Raw genomic sequence first — 22420 nt, 5'->3', positions numbered from 1 at the left:
CACGGGCGATTCCGCAATATCGGATTTTTTAAAGCAAATAAATTCCTAATTAATCCTCGCGGGCCCGGGGGGGGCGTTTTTCGCCCCCCCCCCTGGCGAATATTTACGATAGCTCCCGAACGCTTAGGGATAGGAAAGCGAAACTTTCAGTACCTTTTCTCCCATCAATTTGACATCTTCTGAAGTAAAAAATTTGGACCAAGCCCCCTTGATGACGTCACAGCGTCGATTTCTCTAGACCCCTGCATGGTAAACTTCGGCGTCACAGACGCGAACTTCAAATAGCTACTAAAAATAGAGTTTTAGAGATAAAGACAAATTACGAGCACGGTTGTGTAGCGTTTGACCTAGAGAAAAATAGAAGAATAGTTTTGGTGACTTGAGGTCACAGGTCAGGTCAACGACCCTGAAATGTGGTTTTAGTTTTTCGCAAATAACTTCGATAAAAAAGGTCCTAGAGCTACGGCAGTGGTACCATCGCATTCGCCTTGTCAAGCCGCCTCGAATGATATATATTTTGTTTGGAAAAGGTCAAGTTTTATGTTGACCTCATGTGACCTCGAATGACCTTTGGTTGACCTTGACACATGAAAGGTCGTTTATGATGGATTCGTACCCGATCACGAATCTGGCATCTATTTTCCTCTAAGCCTTCATTTAGAGCCTCCGGATGGCAAAATTGTCTTATTTATTATTGCTAACTTGAATTAGTGAAATAGCCTATAGCAAGGATACTCTTCTGTGACCTTGACCTTTGAGCAGCCTTGTATCATAAGATGAACCACAAATAGGGACCTCATAAGCCTCAAAACATTTCAAAACATCTTGGAAGTTAACACGCAAGATGTACGAAAAAGTGCAAAGTTTGAGGTCAATTTTGAGCATGACCTTGACCTTGATTTTTATTTTGAGCACATTTTCGGAATCCTCAGATTCTCTTCTTTCGTTTGACACCCAATTTTTCCGGTTTTATGCATCCTGCCGTCCTCTAGAACGCTTACTTTGAGATAACTACACATGTGCCGGTTTTTGCCCTTGACCTTGACCTCTGACCTTGAAAATTGACTTGAGGTCAAAAATTGTAGGTGCTTTAGAATCGTATCGTTAGGACTTCTCGTTTGGTATCGCTTTTGTTTCCGTAGCTCCCTTATTTACGGAGTTTGACAGGGGGGAAATGCCCCCCCCCGGGCTGCGGTGGTTGGGATTACCCCCGGGCCCGGCCGGGCTAGCCAAATTATTGTAAGTCCCCTAAAAAACGGTCAGTGTGAACTTTTTTGTATTTTCTTTACCAATTAAAGGGACTATCCCACCTTCTAAAATGTTGTTAAAACCAGTTAAATTGTGCCCGACTTTATAGATTGGATGACCAGGAACACGGTTCTGGCATTTATTTTTCATAAAACATCTTAGGTTTCCCATATTCCAAACACAAACTTTCAAATATGTGACGTCACAGTCCAAAATTACCTCCTTCCCCAGGCCACATTACTGTCATAAAGCTGATTCTTTTTACTCTGTAGGCACCACAACAAAGTTCAGACCAAGTTTTAAGCGATTTTTCAACGAGCAAACCCATTTAAATCAGAATGACTAAACGAGGTGACGTCACACTAACGGTCGCTCCATGTTGAAGATAGGGCCTTGTACAAGGCCCATTTTCAAATGAAGGGAACGAATTTCTTCAACACCAAGAGGCCGCGGGGGTTGCAACCTAGATAGATAGTGGTTTCTGAACCTCGCCGCAAACTTGGCTATCTCAACTCAAACCCCATGTTAAAGGTGGGATAGTCCCTTTAAGGTTTCCGAAGTGTTTAATGAATAGTCTCCTGAGGTGATACCGGAATATATTATATATATAGCAGCGAAGCTTGTATGTATGTATGTATGTATGTATGTATGTATGTATGCATGTATGTATTGACGATCAAGAGCAATCCACAATCGGCGTGGCGATTACACTCCGAGTCCGAGCTGGTTGAAGATAACACAAGAAATACCTACACAAGAAAACACACACACACTTACGAAACGAAATACACAACGCGAACGCCGAACACGCACATACTTGGTGTAACCCGCACGAAGCCGCGTTCATAACTATACACACAGACTCGTTTGCCTTTCATGGTCCAAGAGCTTAGGTAATGAAACAACAGATTGTTCGAGTTCGATTCCGATTTTGTGAGATGAAGTGGGATTTAACTTTACACAAGGGAAACATAAAATCTAACTGCATGTTTGTTCAAAATTTGCAGGAGCCGATGTTCTTAGTCAACTACCGCCCGCCCTGTTTCAGTATCGGCTCGGCCGCCGCGCCCGGCCTACGATGACCTGTGTGCCTTCATGTGTAATTGCAGTAGCGGCGGAACACCCTCAATTAGGGGGGGGGGGGGGCACTGCAGACTTGGTCCCATTCTTTCCACGCAACGCCCATAGGACTAATGTTAAAATGCCAAAATCAAAGGGGGTACCGGTACGGTGCCCCGGTGCCCTCTCCGCTCTCCGCTATGTGTAATTGGCTGGTCATTAAAGGGACTATCCCACTTTTACATTAGGTTTGAGTTGAGATAGCCAAGTTTGCGGCGAGGTCCAGAAACCACTATCTATCTTGGTTGCAACCCCCGCGGCCTCGTGTTGAAGAAATTCGTTCCCTTCATTTGAAAATGAGCCCTGCGCAAGGCCCAATCTCTTAACCATTAACGGTAAACTGATGACGTCATTTGCCTTTTGAACGCCTGTTCAAGTGAAGTATCACTTGATTTACGAATAAGCCAATCAGAGACACTTTTGTTATTGTATGAGCCGAGTCATATTTGAGAGCAAATACCTATATTTGCTGCCAAATTCCCCCCCCCCCCCACTGACATGAAGTAAATCCTTCATTACGTCACAGATCCGATCTAAATGACGTCACGATGAAATATAAAAGTCGCAATATCTAAAAAAGTATACGATGAAAACGCGTAAAAACTTGCAGAATTCGTCACAATATCATGAGTAACATTTCCGAATCCTAAGCGGGACTTTTTTGAAGGTGGGATAGTCCCTTTAATAAGCAGATGCGTTTGAGTTTCTGAATTTTGTGGAGAATGCGGGAAATATTAGGGTTACACATGGAAGCACAGGTCCCACTTCCAGTGGGACCTGTGTTTCGCTGAACGAACACCAACCGATTTTGTTCATCTTTTGTTTCTTGCGTGTTCATTTATTTCATTCGGATACTCAAATGGTCGATTTGCGATAAACGCGATACTCCAATCACTACGTGCACTTTGGCGAACGTGTTTTAAAATGCGAATTCTTATCAAAGCAGTTTCATTTGATCGACAGAATATCACAAACTGGAGGAGATGCTGGCCATGATTTTGGCCAAGGTGGATTTCATAGAGAGGATTCAGCAAGATATCTGGGAGCAGCTGGCTCAACAGGGAGACTCTCGTTCTGGATCGTCGGCACAGCTCGGTTTCCGGCGTCTGAAAACGACAGAAGACTTCCAGCAGCTGGATGAACTCCTTGGTCGTAGCACTGAGGCTCAAGATGCCATGGTGCGTATTGATTGAGGGCATACTTGAGTGTTTATGGGCATGTCATGGCTGGAAGCTTAAGTGAGGTGATGTTTCCTTTATGAGATCTGAAATCGTGCATTTGTAAGCTTTTGATTTGAAGATAAAAGATGAATGTGTGATTTGATCACATTTGTGTATGTAGTAACGGCTTTTCTTTATCGAACCGAGAAATAAGTTGAGATGACTTTTGCAGGCGAGAATTGACAGATAAATGGTGATTTTCTATTTTTGGAGCATCGAATTTCGTCTGCAGATTTAAGGCTGCCCCGCACTGGACCTCGCATGCGGGTTGCGAGTCTGCGGGTTTGCAGGCATACTCATTCATGGAGTGAGAACACCAGTCTCTTACACTCACTTCATGAATGCTGTGAAGCCGATACGCCTTCAGAAAACTACTTATTATCTCAATAACGGCACACCGAACCAACAGTCGACATCAACAGAACACATCAAAAATCGCACGCAGCAAGGACCAGCGAGGACAAGCGAAAGTTGACTCAAAGTCAACGTTTGAAATGCGGCGCGAGATGACTTGCAACTCAGAAGTTCGCAGACTCTCTCGCTAGATGGCAGTCTGGGTCACTAAGCCTATAGTGTATTCTTTAGCTTTGAAGAAATCCGTGAAACTGCGGACTCGCAGCCCGCACGCGAGGTCCAGTGTGGGGAAGCCTTCACTCCGTAGTCTAGGTTTTGACGGTCTGTCTTGTTTACAGAAGGAAGAGCTCACACGCTGGTGTTCTGTGGACTTCAGACACAGTGTTATTCGGATAATGTCGATGGTTTTCGGCCCAGAGCTCTCAAAACACCTATCCCTGAAAGGAAAAAATCAAAAAATGGGTGTGGGCAACACGCACGTTTTCGATGTGATTTCAGGTTAGTCTGTGGTTGCGCTACATGCGGTTGACTTAAGTTTTTTTTCTTCAAAAGGTCTTTGGCTCCATCCTCCAAGTTCATTGTCGAAGTTGTCACGTGAGTTTTGGCAGCGTTTTCGCAGGTTAAACACGTGTTTGTTCGGAAAACATACTTGGAGCCAAAGGCCTTTTGAAAAACAAGCAAAGTATATACTTCGTTTTTTTCAAAATCGGTTTGGACCAAGTTCATTATCAAAGGTCTCGCGTGAGTTTTGGCAACTTTAGTATCTGGACAAGAATTTCTTACCGCTAATATCAAGGCTGATATATTCAACTTCAAATTGTGCTCGGTAAATACGTGGAAAATGTGTCTGCCAAAATGAGATTACTGAGATGACATGAGACATCACTTGTGGCAGCTGGCACCCAATGTCCCTACGATGACACAAAGTGTCACCGAATTTTAGGAAAACATTGTTTTTCACTGTTACCAAGATAAGAATCAAATGAGCGGTTCTGTCCATGATAGTTCCTACATTACATTGCGACGAAAGTTCGACAGCATGACATCATCACCGTTCTAATATCTAGTTCTAAAACGCACTGCCTATCGGGAATATTTCACATTTTAAAATAAAGACACGCTCGATTTTCTTGCTTTCAGTTTTTGCCCTTTTCGCTGACTAAAACGCGTGCTAAGTCGAAAAACGGACTTGGAGCCAAACGGGTTTTGTAAAAACAAACTAGTTCTTGTGTATTATATTTTTTTAGTTAGCTAATGCAAATAATTTGTTGACGAACAAGTTGTACCCAAATGTTATTTTTATTAACCCGCGCACCGACGGGGGTCTGCGCCAACTTAGTACCGACGGGGGGGGGGGGGGGCGGATGACCGCCCCCCCCTGAGATCTCGAGAACGAAGCAAGATAGCGACAAGCGGTAAACGGCATCGGATACGCACGGTCAAGATCTACAATTTTTACAAAGGTCATTTTCAGGTCAGGTCAAAGATGACGTCACAGGGGTCGAAAAAGTCAAAATGGCGGCGCTAAATATGGAGAGAGTTTTTCTCGAATAACTTTCGAATTAGTCAAGATAGGAACAAACTACGGGCATCATCGTGATCCTCTCGTCAATCCGCATCGAATGATATATATGTTGACCTCGAAAGGTCAAGGTCAAAGGTTGACCTCAGGTCACGTGACCTCGAGGTCATCATGTATATCATTCGATGCGTCTTGACGAGCTGAACACAATGAGACCATCCACGCGTCTGTATCTTGTTCCTGTACGGAGTTATTGGCCAAAAACCTTTGGTGACCTTTGATGACGTCACATGACCTCACAGCTGCCCAACAGCAAAACAGACCTCAAGGTAGTGAAGGTTGATCGTATATGAAGTCATGTATGGTATATGGGGCCATTCCGACCCGTTTTAGTGGTAAAAACAGGGAGTTGATTTTTCCCCCATTGACTTATAATGGGGAGGTCGCGAAATTGACCTGACCTTAGGTCACCGATATCAAAATTCCGAGATATACAAATTGTAGCTACTAATGACCTAATAACATCCTGCGACTTTCAAAGGCCTCCGACATCTACTGTAGCTCTGGCACGGTGACAAAGTTGCAAAAAAGTGACTTGAGGTTGGGTCATGCAAAGTGACCTGGTGACCTGACCTTGAAAGGTAGGAGGTTCAAACTTGCACACCATGTGTAAAATTGATAAGGGAATAGTCATACCAAATTTCGCGGCGCTACGCGCCGCGGTTTTCCCGCTATTCGCGAAAAACCTCAGGGGGGGGGGGGGCGGATATCCGCCCCCCCCGTCGGTGCGCGGGTTAAACGAGTAAGAAAGAATGGCTAGTCTACTCATCTCATACGAGACTATTTAAGGGCCATTGACAGGGTAATGTGCATACGTCGAAGTACTTAAAGGGACTATCCCACCTTCTAAAATGTTGTTAAAACCAGTTAAATTGTGCCCGACTTTATAGATTGGATGACCAGGAACACGGTTCTGGCATTTATTTTTCATTAAACATCTTAGGCTTCCCATATTCCAAACACAAACTTTCAAATATGTGACGTCACAGCCCAAAATTACCTCCTTCCCCAGGCCACATTACTGTCATAAAGCTGATTCTTTTTACTCTGTAGGCACCACAACAAAGTTCAGACCAAGTTTTAAGCGCTTTTTCAACGAACAAACCCATTTAAATCAGAATGACTAAACGAGGTGACGTCACACTAACGGTCGCTCCATGTTGAAGATAGGGCCTTGTACAAGGCCCATTTTCAAATGAAGGGAACGAATTTCTTCAACACCAAGAGGCCGCGGGGGTTGCAGCCTAGATAGATAGTGGTTTCTGAACCTCGCCGCAAACTTGGCTATCTCAACTCAAACCCCATGTTAAAGGTGGGATAGTCCCTTTAACCTCTTTTATGAAATTTGATTTGTCTCCAGCGCACTGAAGTTGTTGTACCGGCAACAGCGTTTTATTTTTTATTTTTGGCTATCTTATAAACAGGCCCATAACGGCCCCACTGTTAACACTTAACAACCCCTAAAACCCAAACAAACACGATACGTGTTGAACATAGCTTGGGTCATATAATTAAACATCATACTTATTGCTCTGTGTTTTCAGACGTCCTTCACACTGCCTGGGGTGCCTCAAGGGCGGATGTTAGCCGCAGGATGTCCAAGTGGCTCTCTGGGTCCCGGGATCGCACCAGTGGAGAACTGCCGTCCCGCAAGAAGAAGATTGGACACGTGGAGCAGGCCTCTGCCGCTGACGAGGATGACGCCACTGGAGAGACGCCAGAATGAACGAAAAACGACGCTGTTGGAGGAAAAGCAGAAAGCTAGCGCTCTGAGAGTTTGAGACGTGTTTCATTGGGACGTGTTGAGACTTTGGAAGTGAACGTTTTTTACCGACGCGTGTTTACCGTCGTGGGGAAGGGAGACAGGGCGTTTTTGTTGTGTGTTTCCTTGACTCTGTCTTTTGGATTATAATATCTTGACCCCGTCTTTGATTTGCCGAAATACACGTTTTCTGAGCTTATATACCGTGTTTCGACCGAGTCTACACAGCGGCGTAGAACCAAAAGCACGTGCAGTAGCAGCGGAGCTCGGATACCATCGACTCAGGCTCTGAATGGACTAAGATTAATCCAGTACGTACCGATTTCAACGTTACCGTGCATCATTTTCGCTGTCTTTCGTTTTTCGTTTCGTTTTTCATTCTTGTCCTAGCTTACAGCATAAAGAAATATCAGTTGTAATCAAATGTCTGTGTTGTTTGTGCTGAAACGTTTGTGTTGTTTGACACTCATGCACTTATATTCTTAATTAATGGTGAGTCCCTGGTTTTCGTTTCATTGGGTACGTGCTGAAGAACACGCTATGTTTCCAGGCCGAGCTGGAGAGGTCTGGACTGCCCGTCGAGATGCGACCAACCGTCCACCTGTAAGTGTTTGCTCTTTTATATAGGTACGCACTTCATTTTGCAATATTTTATCGTATAATGTTGTGTCGAGTCAGCATGCATAATGCATATGGATGCTCCTTTTAGCTTCGTATCTCTCGGTACATGTCAGAACATTTCAATGACCATAAAGTGACCCGTGCTAGACATTTGCCTCTACAACCTCTCAGCACCTCTTCTTCCATTTTCATGTATTTTTCTGGCCGGTGTTTACTTATGTAGCAGTGGTGGATGAAATGAAAATGAATAGCAATTAAATGCATCTTAGGTGCATAGAGCGAAACGAGGCTCAGAAACACATCATTTTTACCGTTGACAGTTCTTTCAGTTCTAAATGAAAATTGTTTTTTGCATCGTTGCTTCGTCATTTTATCATGTTTTTGTTCATAATCTTGATGGGAAGTGATTTATCATCAGGTAATTATGTTTTTTTCGGACTTCGTTCGGATGAGCTCCTTTTCCTCCTCAGGGGCGAGGTTGGAGGCTAAGTCACAGGGGAAGACCACGACGTGTGCCCTACTCTGGGTAAGGAATCGCGTGCCAAGTACTTCAATGCTGTGTTGCTTGCTTAGTGCTCGATATGGGCATTGGGCAAATGTTTGATGTAGTTCACAATAAATGCTTACAATTAGGGTTAACGATACAAATAATTTTCTAAACCGAAACTATTAGCCGACATCCGAACAAGACCTTCCCAAAATGTTGGCTGAGTGCAAACTGGTGAACATTTTTGACTGGTCACTTTGCTTACACCAGTGACCAGTGTACCTAAGCTTCGTTTAAACCACGCCCCTCCGGCTAGTGTATTTGAACAAGCCAGGCATACAGTAAACATTCACACCCCATGCGGCAGTGTCAACAGTGCCATTCTTTTTAATCCCCAGAGCACCTGCTGAGCTGGACAGGACCATCCTTCCCGGTTTCATACGGGAAAAGCTGGAGAACCAGATACCTCTGGAGCGATCCGACTGGCGATCCCTAACAAATGCCATCTACGAGCACTTCAGGGACGTCCAGTAAGGTTTTAACAATGTTTCCTCGAATGTCTAACGTGTGTACGCCAATCCATTTATAAAATAGCAGTCATTGTAAAATTAATTGCCCCGCAAGTTGTTGATACTACGTAGAAATAAATTCATTGATACTCATTTGTTATGATAAATAAGCAGTTAATTATGTTATACGAAAGGATTTCCTTGTACACTTCGTACAGTGCTTCGTTTGTTATGCATATTTACGATGCTCACTGCTCATGTTGCCGGTAATTTTCTCGTTGCGGTTAAGTAACGGTCGACCATATTGGTCCACCCACACACCGGAAGCTGCCAGGCTCCTGGAAGCCGACAGCTAGCCAGTTAAGTGTTTCATGTGGGTGTTGTGTGGAAGATGGATATGTTATTAACGATCTGAGCTTCCGCGTGTTGCCAGGGCCCGGGCTAACTCACGGCCAACCGTTTGTTATTTGATGATCTAGCCACTCGTATATTTTTCATGGGTTTCATTATGTATGTGTGAGTGATGGGATTCCTTAGCATGGGATTAAGTACTTTTATATAGAGCTTCTGTTGCGTCAGACCCCGTGGATTTTCTTTTTCTTTCTATGGGTGTCTAACACCCTTTTGAGCTACAATCTCTGACCCTCATTGTGACTTGCAGGAAATGTTGCTAGAGTGTGTTGCCCATAAATAGTTTTAGACTAAAGATGTTAAGCATTGAATAATAACTCACTCCTTTACTCTTATTTTTGTATAGCTTCCAGCTGCGTTGCGTTGGCATCCCCACATTCAGTGGTCTTCTTTACAAGTGCCGATGGGAATGAGGTTATTCTTACTATTTGTCTCGTAAGCCTATCCGCTGGTTGCCTTTGGCCTACGAGTATGTTATTCAGTCGCCCTCTAAATCGAATATTAGATCTCGACCAGACATGTGCATGGATCGGAGCGATGGATCTATGATCCCATCGGATCCGGTGTGAAATATTCATCTTGGATCTATGATCTCTTACGATCTAACGATAAACCAAGAACATGGATCTATGATCTGAGTGGATCCCACTATGCACAACATTTGAAACCATATTTTAAAGAGTTTCTTTGTCAATAAGTGCCACAAAACTATGGATTATGACGTAAGAGCACATACAATCACTAAAACAGAACGTTTGTGAGTTGCAACAAGTGTTTGTGGGCATTTCTGTGTTGGCAAAAAATAAGTGAGGACTCATGATCTCACTGGATCTCAAGCAAAAAATGAGACTCGGATCTGTGATCCCTACGGATCTCTCGATAAATTAGAGAGCTGGATCTATGATCCCGTCGGATCCGAGATCAGGATCCGTGGGATCAGATCCCAGATCTATTTTTTCAGATCCATGCACATGCCTGATCTCGACCCGGACAGTTTTAAGAGAGCAGGAAAGGCGCACTTCTGATGGGGTTCTGAGAGGCTGTTATTGTCGGTGATCTGATTGCGTATGACGTGTGCATTGTGGAGTTGTCTGCCTTTGTCAATCAAATACAATACAATATTGGTTGTCACCCCAACTCATCACATCACTTGGCCATTTCCATTAATGGAAGGCAGTCGATTTTCCTCACCTCTTTATTTCCTCCCATACATAGCAAGAGCATTCTTATCTAAAAAGAAGTGTTCATCATGGGACTCTACACAAAAGTCCTTGCAGATAAGTCGATCCGAAATCACGTTCGGCTTATGTATGTTATAACAACAACGAGTACGCATTTTTGCCATCGTGATCAAAAGCATTGCATGCTAGAGGATAACTAGTGTTCTGTTCTGTTCCAGTGTGAGTGGGTCCTGTGGATGGTACTGTAGACATGGCCGTGAAAAGCATAGTCAAAGTATATTGGCAAGTTCGAAACCAAAGTCAAAGCTCAGTTCAAGTCCAAGTTCCCAATCCAACCCTAGCCCCCCGCTCCAGACCGAATCCCCCCGTCAATCACAATGACCTTCAGACGACCTTTCGTCCGAGAAGGTTCCAGGAGAAAACCCAATCGGCGGCTGCCCTGGCGTCGCAGCGCCAGCCAATCAGCAGCCGCCATCACTGCCACAGCCGTCGCCGCAGAGCACGGCAAATAGCCCAAGGCGCGTGAGCTGTAGCCGCGGGCGCTCGCAGCGGCAGAGTTCCACTTCCGACTCTGACTCAGTCGGTCTCGGAGCGGCAGTCCATTCATTGGCGGCAGTTCATTCATTGCCAACATATAGCCGCCCGAGCAATAGGCGGCGGCACAGGAGAAGGAACCCTCCTACACTCCTCCCCGCTTACAAAGAGGCGCCAGCCGCATGAGGCGCGCCGGCTCCAGCGTGCGTCCCCTGGGAACCAGAATAAAAATGCGTCACAACGAGTGACGCCAACAACGCGATATATACAAGCGACATAAAAGGTCAGCTCGGGTCATCGGGCCACGAGACAGGACACACATCAGCCGGTAAGGATAAGATGAGACCCACTGCCGTACTTTCCGCCACTTACGCCACGCGCTAGTCGCTCGACGCGTTCAGATCGCGTCCATCTAGGCTCTGCTGGCCAGTCAAAGCACAGGATAAAGCGCGCTAAAGGCAGCTGCGGCTGGGCAGTGTTGCGATCAGGTGTCTTACATTACGGCTACATATCGGTCAGGGGGCCGACGCTCACGCGTAGAGCGTCTCGGAGCCACCGGGGGTACCGCACTGCGAGGCAGCGGTATCGGCCGGAAGGTCACACGGAGACCAACCGACTGCTCTGCACCCTGTGAAACGGCAGCCTCGGCTCGAGGCTCAGCTGCAGAACGCATCGGCACTTCAGTTGCGCTCCCTGGGACAGCACAGAGACTCGTCCCCGCGACAGGTGGTGACCCAGCGGTCTCAGCCCGTGTCGCACTCGCCGACTGACCGGCCTGCTCAGCAGAGTCTGAGCGGCCACTTACCCGGTCTGCCGCGCCTCTGGCGGCTGGATCTGGCTCTGTCGTGTTACCAGAGGGCACGGTACATGGCTTTAACCTATTGTGGTGCACACACAACATTTTCCCGTCCTCCAGTCTGACACGATAGTTAAGATCCCCTCGCTTGGCGACAATTACCACGGGTTTCCAGGGCCTCATGAACTTGTGATATTCACCACGCTTGGCAACACCACGAAACAGCATGGCCCGATCACCCACACTGTAATGAAACTCATTCATTTTCCGCTCATACAAACGCTTGTTTTGAGTGTGCCTCCTATCAGACACGCTGAGGGCCTCTCGGTACGCGCTACGGAGACCGCTACACAGTTCGTCTACATACTCCGCGGCGGACCGAGCACGGGCTGTGGTAGGGGAGTCAATCTCAGCGTCAATGGGCAGGTTCGGCTGGTAGAAGGGACTGTACCCCAACGACCTGTGAATCTGGGCACGGTAACCGAGCATCAGCAGCGGCAGGTGACGGTCCCACTCGCTGTGATTATCCGTCAGGTACTTCGCCAGCATCCCTAGGATGGTCCGATTGACCCGCTCGCAGCGGCTGTTTCCCTGTGGATGAAAAGCAGTGGTGCTCGTTTTCTGTATGCCCATGATTCGGCACAGCTCCGACATCACCTGGCTTCTGAAATTAGCGGCACAGTCAGAGTGAATACGCTTGGGGCACCCAAAGCGGGAAAACACTTGTGACGCCAGAGTCTCCGCGACCGTCACAGCCAGCATGTCAGGAAGCGGGAACACCTCCACCCAGCGGGTGAAGTGATCACAGACCACCAGCAGGTGTCTGTTGCCGCGCTCTGTAGTGGGAAGATCGGTCAAAAAGTCAATGGACACCACCTCCCAGGGCTCAGTTGCGTACAACTCGCCCATAGACGCTCGGGGTGGCGGGTTGGGAGAACTCCGGCCTGCACAGCGGTCGCACTGCTGGCAGAACTTCTCCACATCTGAACACATCCCCAGCCAAAAGAATCGTCTCTGAGCCTGCTTAAACAACTTCTCATGACCGAAGTGTCCTCCACACGGGCCTGCATGCAGAGAAGTGAGCACACCTGCCACAAGCTCAGACGGAATCACCACCTGCAGCGCCTCAGGGGCCTGCGGACGGCTTCGGTACACCTTGAAAATCACGCCGTCGAGGAGGCGTAGCCGGGACCAGTGTCTCAGCCACGGCCTCACAGCGCTCGAGACGCTGTGGCGAGAGGGGCACGAGCCGGTCGCAAGTAACCGTGCCAGCTCGGCCAGCACCTCATCCTTACCCTGCTCACTCTGAATGAAACTGAGGGGCCAATTGAACGCAGAAATGTGCTGGCAGCTCTCCGTCTGACAGCCCACATCATCAACCTTCAGCGCCTCACCTGCAGCATCGGGAGCGCACTTGGCCCTCTCCGGCCTCACTGCGGCGGGTTTTGGGACTGGGGGCACTGGTTGGCGCTGCAACTTACCGTGACCCCGGCGTCGTTTCCCCGGTCACAGACACGGGAAATGTGCCCGTCTCGGCCGCACGTATAGCACCGTGCGCGCCGATGGGGACACGCCGCACGCAGATGCTGCTCACTGCCGCAGGCAAAACATGCGCGCCGGCCGCACCCCTGGCGGCCCCCGCCCGGCCGGCCCGCGTCCGACCGACCGTCCCGTGCGCGTGCCGTCCCCGCTCGCCCCGGGCCCGGTCCCCGCTCCCGAGCGGCGGGCTGAGCCGCCCGCGCGACCTGAATCTCCAGCTGCTCCAGCCGCTGAAGTACTTTTTCCAGCATCTCATTCCCACTAGCTTGGCTAACCTGGCGCACCGGGACCCGATCCTGAACTGAGACGCGCTCACTACGAATGATATTGCCCACTTTTTCTACGGCTTTTGGGAAGGTTTCGATACCGGTCGAAATTATCTGCTGCTTATACTCTCTCGGCAGAGCCGTGAGGAAAGAGTGGAAGAGCACCTGATCGCACACACTCCCCGGGAACGCTTCAGCCACTAGAGCACGCAGTCGGATGACAAACGCGTCAAGAGAGGTCGACGGGTCAAACTTTAACTGCTGAAGCTGGCTATGAGCATCCAGCGCGCACGGTTTGATGAACAAGTGGCGGAGAGCACTAGCAGCCCGGCTGAACGTGTCCCTCTCCTCCCGTGGGAGGGCCTCAAAAGCATCCCGTGCGAACCCGGTCAAGCACAGCGGCAGGAAGCGCAGCTTGAACTCATCATCCAAGTTGTGAAAAGTGTAGAAAGTGTCCAGATCCGCCAAAAATCTGTCACAGGCTGAGCCACTCTCCCCGGCGAACTTTGGCGCCTGAAACGAAAACCCACTGATCGCCCCGCGGCGCACGTCCCCAGATCCACTCTGCTCCCCGAGATTCATTTTACCAATTTAGCCAGTACCTATCATTCTACACACCCACAAAAACATACACTGCACGATACACCCATCACACAAGCAATCGATACACTTATCTTATTGTCGTCGACGTCGTCTGTCGATGGAGATCCTCGCCGTCGGCCCATCCATCGGCCCGCCAGGCCGTCAGGAGCCGCAGGAGCCGGCGGCCGCGGCGGTCAGCTGACGCACAGCCGGCCGAGCGACGAGCAGCGTCACGTGACTGCTGACGTCACAGCAGCTCTCGGCCGAAGCCGGCGGCCGAGGAGCGGCGGCTGCAACTTGAAGACAACGAAGAAGACGGCTGCGACAGCGGTCGCCACGAGCGACGGCGACGGCGGACGCACTCGGAGGCGATCATCGCAATCACAAAGTTCGCCACGATTGACGGCGGCGACAACCAACTTGAAACGGTGACTTCAGTCGCCACGGGCCGCCACGACTGACAGCGGCGACGACCGAAGAACTTGAAATCTTGAAAGAAATCTTGCGACAGCAGGTGGGCGGCAACAGATCAAGCCAGTCACTGCCCGCTAACACCGAAGACTGAAGAGGGCCAGCTGGCCACTCACTTCAACAGTTAAACTCGTTGAGCCAGCGCATGGCTAACGGAACGGCCGCTCACCTCTCGTCGAGCCAGCGGAGCTCACCGACAAGCCGCTCCAACAAACAGCGGCAGAGGCTGCACACTGAGACACCAGACTGCACTGCTTCACCATAGTTCTGGGCGGCACAAGTTACCGACAGTCTCGACTCAGGCACAAAATCATGGCCGAGGCGGGACCAGACACGAAAACTCACAGTTCCGAGTTCACCGGATGCACTCGCGAAGTAGGCCAGGCCCAAGGCCGAGCGCCGAGCGGACCAGTCGAGAACGTCTTCATCCTCAGTCCGTTCTTGACTCTTGGTAAGTACGACTCTTCACTTCAAGTCATAATTAAGACTTGTTACGAAAGAGCGAAGCTCGTTAACCGCTGCCACCAAATGTAGACATGGCCGTGAAAAGCATAGTCAAAGTATATTGGCAAGTTCGAAACCAAAGTCAAAGCTCAGTTCAAGTCCAAGTTCCCAATCCAACCCTAGCCCCCCGCTCCAGACCGAATCCCCCCGTCAATCACAATGACCTTCAGACGACCTTTCGTCCGAGAAGGTTCCAGGAGAAAACCCAATCGGCGGCTGCCCTGGCGTCGCAGCGCCAGCCAATCAGCAGCCGCCATCACTGCCACAGCCGTCGCCGCAGAGCACGGCAAATAGCCCAAGGCGCGTGAGCTGTAGCCGCGGGCGCTCGCAGCGGCAGAGTTCCACTTCCGACTCTGACTCAGTCGGTCTCGGAGCGGCAGTCCATTCATTGGCGGCAGTTCATTCATTGCCAACATATAGCCGCCCGAGCAATAGGCGGCGGCACAGGAGAAGGAACCCTCCTACAGTACAACAAAATGGGCCTGTCGCTGGTCTTCCAGTTCCCGTACCTTGCCGAAGGCAATGACGTTCAGCACTTCGTTGTAAGTATCTAATTCAAGAGTAGTTTGTCTCCGGGTGGGCTTTGATTTTGCAGAGGCACATATAGAGAGAGGGAAAGATAAGAGAGAAGGGAAGGGAGAGAGAGAGAGAGAGAGAGAGAGAGAGAGAGAGAGAGAGAGAGAGAGAGAGAGAGAGAGAGAGAGAGAGAGAGAGAGAGAGAGAGAGAGAGAGAGAGGCATCAGATTGAATTAACCCGCGCCCTGCTGGGGGGGGGGGGTGTTTGAACACCCCCCCCCCCTGTGGTTTTTCGCGAATATCTCAAAAACGGCGGCGCGGAGCGCCGCCGTTTTTGGTACACCTTATCATACATCAATTCTACACATGTTGTGAAAATTTCAGACCAAGGTCATTCAAGGTCAGGTCACCAGGTCACTCGAAGTGACCTCACCTCATAAAAAGTTTCAATGTCTGTCATAGCTACACCGAGTGACCGATCGCTTTGAAACTTTCAGCGATTGCTAAGAGCATTAGCATGTACAAAATGTATATCTCAGAATTTTGATATCGATGACCTAAGGTCAGGTCAATTTTGCGACCTCACCATTATAAGTCAATGGGAGAAAATTGAAATGCGCCTGTTTTGGACGAAAGACATTATAAACACTCCCAACCACTGAATTACAAGTGGTTTAGACACACTGAACATGAAAATGGTGTCTGTGACCCCTGTTTATGCCCTGAGGTCATCTTAGGTCACGAATGGTATCTAACAGTTTTTCGCAAATAACTTTTGATAGAGGCATGCTAGAGCGATGAAAACGCCTTAGATGTGTTCAGCTCGACGATACGGATCGACTGATATGCAACATGACCCTTTACGGTCAGGTCATGACCTTGACCTGAGGTCAAATTTTCAAGTTGACCTTTCAAGGTCAAATTATAGTTCGTTCGATGCGTCTTGACGAGAGGAACACGATGCCGGTAAAAGTAAGCTCGTACAATGCTTGGGTCAAAAGTTATTGCAGAAAAACTGTTTCCGAAAAAATTGGCTATTTTTGCAGTTTTTGCCCCCTGCAGGCAAAACCGTTGACGTTAGGTCAAATCTGAGAAAATTACTCAGAAAGGGCGTTAATAGGGCTATCGAATGCGCTTTTCCGCGGCGCTGTAGCTCTATTGGTTCCCGAGTTATGCGTTGGCTTCTTGGAAATTTTCGACATTCGACCTGGAAATCGGCGAAAATTTGCCTTCAATGACCTCTGGTGACCTGACCTTTGACCTGACCAAAAAATTGACCGAAGTGATTTCCTCATTATTTTTGACGCTCTTTCGAACGCCGCCTTCCGCGTATCGCTACGTGGCCCAGGAGCCGAGTTAGAAGGGGGGGTGTTCAAACACCCCCCCCCCCCCCAGCAGGGCGTGGAAATCCAGGACCCCCAGCCGGGCGCGGGTTAATTATATCATCGAATACGATACATCAGCGCGTATAGTATATGAAACAGTTGTTAATAATCAAATCAATCTTAATGTGTTATAGTTATGAGTTGTTACATTTTGATCTATTTTCATTAGGATTGTTTTTTACGATCTTATTGCCAAGTTTTCAGAATTGTGCTCTAGAAATGGTGATGGGTACCGATGCACTCATGTGTAACATCTCCAATCAACTAATTTGTTTTACAACTCCTTTCCAGAATGTTGTAAGAATGAGGCTATTAAACAAGTTCAGAAACGGTCGCCGCAAGCTACGCAACGACTTGGTCGCCTTCAGCGGGGGTCCTGTTCTCACCTGTACTGGACAACAGGAACTAGTGGAATACAACACCAACAGCTTGGAGTACCCGGAGCTCAGCTTCAGTGGGTGGGATGTCAACGGACAGCAGGAGCCGGGTGGACAGACTGAGGCTCTTCCTTCCAACACCGAGCCGGAGTCGGGCGTTGGTGAACAAGCAACGCACACTGATGAGGTGCCAATGGTGGACAGTCATGCGACGGACTCCTCAGATACGCCTAAGCAGGAGAGTGCTGAGGTACATACTACATAGTGTACCGTCGCTGAGATGAGAGTTTGTGCCGCGAAGAAGGTTCTGAAGAACGGTGACGCTTCGGTGGAAAAGGATACCGATTTCTTTGTTGAACACTCAGACAGTTTTGTTGTTTAGAACTTTACAAAAGGCAACTTGTTTGAACAGAAGGACGTGATCGGTACGATTATACCATAAGTTTTTTGCGTTACAAACAATCAGAGTTGATTTATTCTTAGTAGGGAATGCGTTTTGTCACTATGCGTGTGTGAAGCTTGTGTTCTGTTTCATGCTCCTATGGTTTGGCTACAAAAGTGGCATTTCTCCCGAAGCCGATGTTTTATTTTTAACTATGCATTGTTGCGCATTTTCTAGTTGCTTATCTTTTAAACAGTTTTGTAGGAGCCAAGAACTAAGTTATGTCGACTTTTAATGCTTGCTTTTGTGCTCACTTCTCCGGCTGTTTATGAGTTTGATGATTCATTTGCGCTGTATAGATATGCTGCTTGTAGTTATTTGTCTGCATAGAGGTAGCTGTAGCAAAGACTCGAACCGGGATCACTTACCAACAATGACTCCCACCGTAGTGTTACAGACAGACTGACTAGAACCTGGTGAGATCAGTTTCATGTCAACATTTGCTCGGCCCAGCCAAAGTTACGCCTCTTCACCTCACTAGAATCAAGCTAGGCTCTAACTTCGAAGGTTTCAGCCACGCTTATTTCAAATGTCACGTTTTTGCATCATGATTTGCGCAGTGTGTTCATGTTACCAGTTTTATCGTGATTTGCAAGGATCTGAACGAGTGAAATGTACCATGTTCATACCTGAATACCTAAGGAAGAACAAATCATTGTAGCAAATATATTCCAAACAATGCATCCAAGTGGCGAGTGAAGGAAAAGAAAAACTAATTATTTAAATCGCACAACCGTGGTTGTAGTGTCGTTCGCTGTCCCCGTATGTTCTGATTCAAACCTACTTTCCAGCCAAGAACTGGTACCCCTTTCTAACAATTTCGTGGTGATTTTTGCCCCATTTAGTCGCGCTTACTTGCCAGCGCCACCTGGACTAGGGTGGACATTGGACAACGTTGTGCCAGTATCTGAGCTTCTCTGCTAGCTCGCTCTGGCGTCACCTAGAGCCAAGTTATGGCCAATGGGGATGTGTACGTACATTATTGTTCTTTTTGTCACCATGAAATTTGCGTATATTATCCCTTGATACACATATATGCCCGCGGGAATTAGATATCTACCGCTAGTGAAGCCCGTTTTTCTTTCTTTACTGGTGTGAGGCATGTCACTGGGTCCTTTCGGTATTTCATCTCTGATTCTATTTCTAAGAGAAGACTTAGAGGAGAGACATTGGGCTGAGTTGAACTCCGAATGGAGCGCTAGTGCAGAAACTAAGGGGCTGCTTATACAAAGACCTGCTTTCCGTGCTGGCTATTTGTTTATTTTCTAGCTCGCATTCAACTGTTGCCAATATTCATCCACATTTTAAATTCATAACAAGTAGGTACACTGGTTGGAAAGATATTTTAGGGTCGAATTCATGTGAACACACTAGTCCTCTGAAGATAACCATCCAACTGATATATTTCGTTGGCTCCTGTCGGTGCCTGTGGCGCCCCGCCGTCTAGCGAACCAGTCTGGAATGGTTGAGCTCTTCACCGACAGATGGCGTGGCCTGGTCACAGGTCCGCGAAGCATCGTCTTGGATGTGGCTCCTCCAACCAGCATCTGACAGTGCTCGACTGGAAAAGTTGACCTTTTTCAAATTTTTGCTCCCTCACTGAGCAGGTGAAGGTGTGCATTGAATGATGAAGATTTGCGATCAGATATGGGGCCCTCATTATATCCTCATGACAAGGGCGCCAACATATGAAGGACAGATCCTTCCTTGCCCCAGATGTGAAAACCGAACAACTTATTGGGAAGAGGTAGGTTAGGTAAACGAGATTCGGGAGCTGACAGGAATGTCTATCGAAAGTTATTCGGCCATTTTTTGGACAAGGTCTAAAAGGACGAGGTAAGAGATCATCAAACGTTTTATAACCTAGCGACAGTGGATGAGAAATCGACCTCGGAGTAACTACGGTGTAGCTCGTGAACGAAAGAGGTGGAAGGTGAGAGCCAAACAATCGATAGTCCACTGAATGAAATACCTTTCCGCAGTCCGCTGAGATGAGATTTGTGAGTCTACAAATGGAAGAAAGAAAAGTTATAAGGCTATATAGGACTGCATACCGAATTCTGCAACAATAGGGTGTCGTGTGGAAAAGAGGGACTGCACCGACTGGATTCCGAAACAAATGCTTTTTTCGATTTTGATTTTTCGCCAGACGCTCATATGACGGGTGATCTCACAAAAAAGCGTCTTGCTTAAAAAAACACGTCTTGCTTAGAGCTTTCGACTACCGCTTTCTTCGTCTTTCTACGACCATCCGTTCGGAAGTTGAGCAGAATGGTGGAGAGTGGGCACGTGGATCAAACTCAACTTTAGGTGACTGAACTCCGAGAAATATAAATTGATGGATCCAGAGCTTTGTTACTTACTGGTTTCTCGTTGCGAGAAATTGCCCTGCACTGGGGGCGCTACAAACTTCCGACAAGTTTGAACCGTGCGGAGGTTCACGCATGTCGCCATAGGCCAGTGCCCTGTCCTTGGTATCACAACGTCCGGCGTGGACCAAAGGCCAGGGATGCTGAAATTCAGCTGGATGTGTAACGTAATGGGTTCCGAACTTCCGGGCCATGCTGAAAAATCACACTAGATGGCACCAAATATCCGCGTTGACCGAGGAGAGCTTATATGTGGAACTAGCTTCACACAACTCTTCGCACATTATCTTTTAAAAAAATAATGAAATAATAGTAAACAATCTGAGGAAACCAGGGTAGGTAGATAACACTATCAAGTTCAGTGCCCAATCCCATGACCATATTCGCAATAAACCTATCAATTTTGTCATTGCCATACCACCTCACGCGCCCTCAAAAACACCTGTTCCACCCACCATTCATCCACCTCCCTCTGACTCGATCCCACCTTATTCCCAGCGTCGAACACTGTCATCGCCAGCGGCTGCTAAGTTCCGCCTTCCTGCGCGACTGGCGGCGGCGGCGGCGGGCGGCGAGGGCGGCGGCGGACGGCGGTCCTTCACCCTTGCGCCTATCGACCCGCCCGCCGGGCTGGGTGAAGCGGGCGCCTCGTCCGGCCAGGCCGCAGGTGCTCGGCAGTCGGCGCCGAGGGAGGGTGTGCCCGCTCCGCGCCCGGGATCCGTGGACAGGTAGGAAAGGGAGGGAGGTGGGGTGGGAGGGGATGGGTGGGTTGATGGTAGAGGGGTTTGTGTGTGCAAGTTTCCTGATTTCTGTTTGGAGTTTTGTAGTAGTGCCTGCCATGAGGGCCATGATGTGTTAGTGTTTGTGGTTTGTCACAAGGAACGATATTTGCACCTGTCACCTGGCATTCTTCGAAGCTGTTACGGTAAAAGGGTTCGGGCCAAGATGTGAGAGTGAACCAAAAAGCAGTGTTCCGTTGGAATTGAGCCATGAGATGTAACTTGCCTCACTTTGTAACACAACATATGTTTTCAAAAATTCAGTGGTTGCAAAACGGTTTGGCAATAGTAAACGAAGGTGCGATATAAGTAGGCTGCGCCGGTTCAGAGGGGCTGGACTGCCGAACGGTACATCGTTAAACGGTCTACTTTGTGACATTTTTATGCGTGCCGCTCGCAGTCTGCGCGCACTTGGGAATAGAAATGAGAAACATTGCATACAGTCTCTTTTTAGAAAAGGCTGCTATTGTACATATACCTACAGCGTTAAAACCGACGGGACGTGAATCAAACGATTTCTTTTCGACGACACCTTGCCAAACGGACCCGATATTACTTTTTCCGAAGCCGGATGTTGTTGAAATTCGGTGCGACTGTACACTCGATTTACATCAGCTGCCGGTGTATTTTTTGGTGAAGTGTTACACCATTTTCGGGGAGCACTATCAGGAAATGGGGGACGGTGTAGGGAATTGTTGACACTTTCCTTGTCGGGGGTGGCCTCACGGAAAAGGAAATTGGTATCCTCTGCATTATTAGTTGGGGAAGAAAATGATCGGAAAAATGTGGGATGTTTCGGAAAGGAACGTCCGCTTTTGGACGCTTAGGTAGGTTTTGAATGATCGCTCAAAACTTTGAGTGATCGAATGATATCGTTGCTACGTTTTATGCTAGTGCTGCCGTGTCCGCTGTCCGGAAGCTAAAACCAATTTATTACTTTATAGATACCGTCTTCTCGCAGTGTCTCGTTCTAACATGAGTGGCATGGAGTCATTTCGTGTGCACGCAATTGGAGTTGTAAGCTAGCCCCATTTTGGTCCCGTTAACACCCTGGTTATAGTGGACTGCATGTTTGGTCTATTGCCTATGACAATGCTTACATGTAACAGTGTTTTGGGAAATCCAAATTACCACTCCAAAGTTCCGTAATTAATTACCAACTAGCCCTTTTGTGGCGCCATTGCCGGAAAATCCGTTATCATCATTCCGTAGTAGATCGATAGTCCATTGTTTCGCTTTGAACTGAATACAGAATAAACGATTTTTTTCAGAGCAATCTACTCTAATTCATTTTAATTAGGTGAATTTTAGAGCAGTTTGTTTTGTTTCAATGCTTCGTGGTGAAAGTCTTTGAGCATTTAGCTCA

General features: G+C 47.9%; 3 protein-coding genes across 4 annotated transcripts in view; all 3 read left to right on the top strand.

The window, feature by feature from the left end:
* The first annotated feature begins 3231 nt into the window (after nt 1-3231).
* Nucleotides 3232-7484, top strand: LOC122364175. The gene is made up of 3 exons (XM_043334316.1): nt 3232-3545; nt 4280-4439; nt 7068-7484. Exons 1-3 carry the CDS (start codon nt 3351-3353, stop codon nt 7247-7249), a joined length of 537 nt encoding a protein of 178 aa, XP_043190251.1. The 5' UTR covers nt 3232-3350; the 3' UTR covers nt 7250-7484.
* Nucleotides 7485-7772: 288 nt separating this feature from the next.
* Nucleotides 7773-22420, top strand: part of LOC122364182 (sex determination protein fruitless-like) — a 106854-nt gene continuing 92206 nt past the window's right edge. Inside the window, exons 1-4 of one of the 2 annotated variants that reach the window (XM_043334319.1) lie at nt 7773-7888; nt 8377-8432; nt 8792-8923; nt 20774-21003. The gene's annotated coding sequence lies outside the window, so the exon portion shown is untranslated. The remainder of the gene's footprint in view (nt 7889-8376; nt 8433-8791; nt 8924-20773; nt 21004-22420) is intronic. The other variant, XM_043334320.1, reaches the window with a different exon arrangement.
* Nucleotides 15661-17934, top strand: LOC122364184. The gene is made up of 2 exons (XM_043334322.1): nt 15661-15728; nt 17379-17934. The coding sequence occupies exons 1-2, from the start codon at nt 15663-15665 to the stop codon at nt 17727-17729; spliced, it is 417 nt and encodes a 138-aa protein (XP_043190257.1). The 5' UTR covers nt 15661-15662; the 3' UTR covers nt 17730-17934.

The sequence above is a fragment of the Amphibalanus amphitrite genome, unplaced genomic scaffold (genome assembly GCF_019059575.1).
Source record: "Amphibalanus amphitrite isolate SeventyFive unplaced genomic scaffold, NRLGWU_Aamphi_draft 000660F_arrow, whole genome shotgun sequence".
Classification (NCBI taxonomy): Eukaryota; Metazoa; Arthropoda; class Thecostraca; order Balanomorpha; family Balanidae; genus Amphibalanus; species Amphibalanus amphitrite.
This window is presented reverse-complemented; position numbering and strand designations above follow the sequence as displayed.